A 4,166-nucleotide genomic window follows, 5' to 3' on the forward strand; every position below is an offset into this window, starting at 1 on the left:
GCAGGTGTATTGAGAGCACATAAGCTCGCTCTCTCTCTCTCTCTCTATCCCTCTCTCTCGCAGAGCTTTTCTTTAACTAAAGCTGATAGTGCTACTGTTTATGACAATCACACTGAAAAGTTAGCACACATCAATAAGTTTATCAGACAGCTAAGCCGGATTTAACTAAAATGAGGTTTTACTGCTCACTTTATGTTTACATATATATATAGCTGACATTTTATGAAGATCTTATTTTTATTTTATGTATATATTTTTGTCATACTTTTAGGAAATTGAAATCTTCGACTTTACTGCGATTAAAAGCGACTTGAAATATTAAAAAAGTGATTAAGCCCGATATCATTTTATTCATTTATTCTCATTAAACTTGGTTAATAACTACACACGATCAATTGTAGATCTATCTCAATGAATCGAGCTTTTTATTAACTAAATAATGAACAAATGTTACTGTTAATGATCGCAATGAAAAGTAAGCGCATATTTTAATAAGATGTTGACAGACGATCAATGTTAGAAAGCTCTCTCTTAATCTAGGCTCTCTCAATCTAAGATCTCTCAATGAGTTTGAGCTTTTCATTAACTAAATAATGTGAGTGATAATGCAACTGTTTTTATACAGTTTCAGTAACAGTAAGCATACACTTGCATAACTTCAGCTTTTAATTAACTGATTAATGTGAGTGACAATGCTGCTGTTTATTATTATAGTCTCAATGAAAAGTTAGCACACACACACGTGCACACACATTCATCAATATGCATAACTGTTGCCAGCTATTAAAAACCACTTTCTTATCACAGGTATGCCAAACCGAAAAGAAATTCAACACGATGAACTGGCGAAGGTGCTAAACCACACCGAACTCAATCCCAATCCCAATCCCAGCCCCAATCCCAGTCTCTATCCCGACCCCCACCCCTAACACAACTCAAAGGAGTGTAAAACGATGGCAACCAAACGACGGTTTTCCCCCCCGTAAAATGGCGACGTGGTTTGTCGTGGCTTGGCAGAGCGTCAAGTGCCATAAAAAGCAACACTTGCAACCCAAAAAACTAAAGTGCAGGTCTTTGCCATGTGGAGCCAACTCTGTGCCCCGTTGCCATGCCACATGCCACATGTTGCCACCCATTTCTACCCGTGCGCTCATCTTTCAAAGGCGTCGTATTGCGTAAGTGTTAGTGTTAGTGCTGTTATTGCTCTAGAAACACACACACACACACACACTCACACACACACAAATACACAGAGATAGAACTAGAGAAAGAAACACAAAAGAAAACATTTACAAAACTTCCATTTCCGTTTTATATGGGCTCGCTGGGTAGCATCCCTACCTCGCTTCCTTTCCCTATAAATGACAGTACCAGGGCTGCCATCAATGCCCCAAACTACCCTCGCAGCATCAGCCATGCGGGGAAATTGAAAAAAGATAGTTGCACATAGTTAGATGAACCAAATGGCGATCCCTTTCCCGCCCTTTCTTACCTTGTCCCCCTTAGCGACAAAAAGGGCAACTAAAGGGAAAACTGGGAAAAGAAAAATTTGTGTTTAGGCGACGGAAGTGCGCATTGTACAAGTTTTGCAGGTAAATCAAATGATAAAATGAAGTTGTAGTCCTTTAGTGTCCGTAACAACAACAGCAACAGAAACAGAACAACCATGGCCAACAGCCAAGAGCCATGGCCATTGGCCAACGACAACGACAACGACAACGAGAACGCCAAGTGGCAGCAACAGGAGCTGCCGCCAAAGAGCCTTGGGACAACAGTTGGGAAAAGCTTTTCACCACACCACAGCTTTCACTCGAAATGCCTCTCATTCTATGTTTTGAGCGCATTTTGCCGTGTTTGGACTTTGGATTTTGGCCTGGCTCTTATCATAATTGCATGCGTGTGTGTCAATGGCGGATGCGCGTGTTGTTAACAAAAACCTTCAATTATTGTGCGTTTTTAATATTTTTTGCACACATACTCTTAGGCTGCAGCAGCTAAAAAAAATCTTTGCATACTTTTAAGCGTGAATCAAATTAACCCTTATGCTTGCCAGACTAATTAGCCCTTCAACGAACCATTCGTTTGGTCTTTGGGTATGACTAATTGACTTTTTTCTTATCAATTAATAGAATTTTAATTGGCGTGTTTAGCTCGTAAATAACCGAATCTTCGTCTTATGTATTTAGTTATGTTCTTTTCGGCATTCTAAGTAATCGGCTGTCGTTGGCGCTGTCGAAAATTTTCCCAAAAATCGCAATTATCACACACAAATTAGCGTTCGATCAAAATAGATGTCAAATTCAATCAATGAAAATATTTCGCTAGCTTTCAATTCAAAAGCAGATTTAGCAGCAATTATCGGTACGTTACAAATTGATATTGTCAATAAGCCATAAGGAATTTGACCTGATATATCATAATTGGGCTTTGACGTCATCAAATCAATTTCACCTAATCGGAAAATGTATACTTGGGTTAAGCTTTAAGTGATTTCTGGAATTTTTTGTACGGCTTTTAGAATTTTATCAGCGATATGAGTACAAGTACTTGCGTAATCTTCCAATTTCAGAACACACCCGCAAGTGAGGCATTATTATAAGCAATTAATTGTTAAAGATTGTTTGGGAATAAAATAGCACTCGAAATAACAGCACATTTATACGGCGGCAAAATGATGGGCTGTCACACAACTTCACACCTTTTTCATATGCGAGCGAATCAATCAATTAGACCTCCAAAATCAGTTAATTTACATTGTGTCAATTGATTCACAAACATTCCCATCTTCTATTCCATCCCCCCAATTAAATGGAGCATTTATTAAACGTGATTTATGATGTTATTAATAGATTCAGCAAGTGAATAACATTTTTTTTAGCAGCAGGTTAAAATTTCACCTGATGTAATAAATCCTTTGCATGAGGACAACATAAACATCAATAGCAGCAGAATTATGCGTAGCCTGAGCATGCGCCACTGAAAGAGCGACCTAAGCAGAGAGAGATTGCGCGTGAGAGCGAGAGCCGATCCCAAACGAGGGTGGCTCTCGCAAGTAACGACCGCTCATCCGTGCTCACGTGCTCTCCACAATAGCCGCTGCTTATTTATGCATACCCTTTATTTACAATGGTTAGCAAGGCAATGCTGAGCTCTAAAGCAATACATTTTGATAACATATATGAATATATACTTTTTTACTTTTTAAATAACTATTATTATAACTAATTTATATAATGTTTGAAGTTGCAAATAAAAGTTCAACAAACACTTATTTACATTAAAAAGGAAATTTGTATGGCAGCATACTCTCATGCTACAGGGTACCTGCGTGTCGACTCCAGCTGTTTGGCAAACATTTTTTTTTATGTATTTCGCTCTCGCTATATTCCCAAACATGTTGTCGTTGTTGTTGTTGTTGTGGCCTTTTGTTGCTGCTGTTGCCGTTGCTCTCTGTGCTTAAAAACGTGCTGCCCCAGGAACAGTAAATCATTACGCTCAGAAACGTGCAGCCGCAAACACGAAACGCGATCGTCTGAGAGACCAAAACGGAGACGGAAGAAGCGTCAAGTTCAAGTTTATTTAACGACGCGCGCGTCGTTTTGCTATCAAAGTCCTAAAAGAGTGTAAAAAAATCATTAAAAGTCAAAATAATTATTATTATAAAAGATATACTTTTATACACACCGTGTTGTTGTTATTACTATCGTTGTTGTTGTTCATTTTGTTGCTACTTGTGTCATTTTCGGTGTGAGTGTGAGTGTGTGTGTGTGTTTCACCATATAACCGTGGCAGTTCCCGGTGCCGACATCTCCGATCGCCGTTTTTTGTCGTCAGCCTGTTGTTGTTGTTGTTTTTTTTTTATCGACGCGTTTCTTTTGTGTATGTGTGACGCAGCTGCCACCGCAGCCACCACGACCGTCATTACCACCGCCTCCAACAGCGCCACAGTCGCGATTTATGCCTAAAAAGAACCACCAGATTTGTTTATTATTACTTCAAACGCCCCGCACAGCCGACGCATTCTGTTGCACGCTAATCAATGAAGTTGTGCCACACACACTAGCATACATACGCACACACACACAAGCGCACAGTGGAAAATTTTCGACTCTGAAGAGAAACAATAAAATTGGCTGCAGTGATCGGAGCAACGTTACGCCGCGGCG

General features: G+C 39.6%; 1 protein-coding gene across 1 annotated transcript; it reads right to left on the minus strand.

The window, feature by feature from the left end:
• Window positions 1–3,302: 3,302 nt before the first annotated feature.
• On the minus strand, window positions 3,303–4,126 carry LOC117788379. Its single transcript, XM_034627144.1, has 2 exons — window positions 3,685–4,126; window positions 3,303–3,613 (listed from the first exon to the last, which is right to left on the minus strand). The coding sequence occupies exons 1-2, from the start codon at window positions 3,718–3,720 to the stop codon at window positions 3,314–3,316; spliced, it is 336 nt and encodes a 111-aa protein (XP_034483035.1). The 5' UTR covers window positions 3,721–4,126; the 3' UTR covers window positions 3,303–3,313.
• Window positions 4,127–4,166: the final 40 nt, after the last annotated feature.

Source organism: Drosophila innubila, assembly GCF_004354385.1.
Source record: "Drosophila innubila isolate TH190305 chromosome 3L unlocalized genomic scaffold, UK_Dinn_1.0 0_D_3L, whole genome shotgun sequence".
Taxonomy (NCBI): Eukaryota; Metazoa; Arthropoda; class Insecta; order Diptera; family Drosophilidae; genus Drosophila; species Drosophila innubila.

What these genes read in the sequence shown, in the direction of transcription:
- LOC117788379 (XM_034627144.1), bottom strand. Translation starts at nt 3,720, where the DNA reads ATGAACAACAACAACGATAGTAATAACAACAACACG. An exon ending in ATAGTAATAACAACAACACG is followed by an intron (nt 3,614 to 3,684) that starts GTGTGTATAAAA and finishes ACACTCTTTTAG; the next exon opens with GACTTTGATAGCAAAACGAC.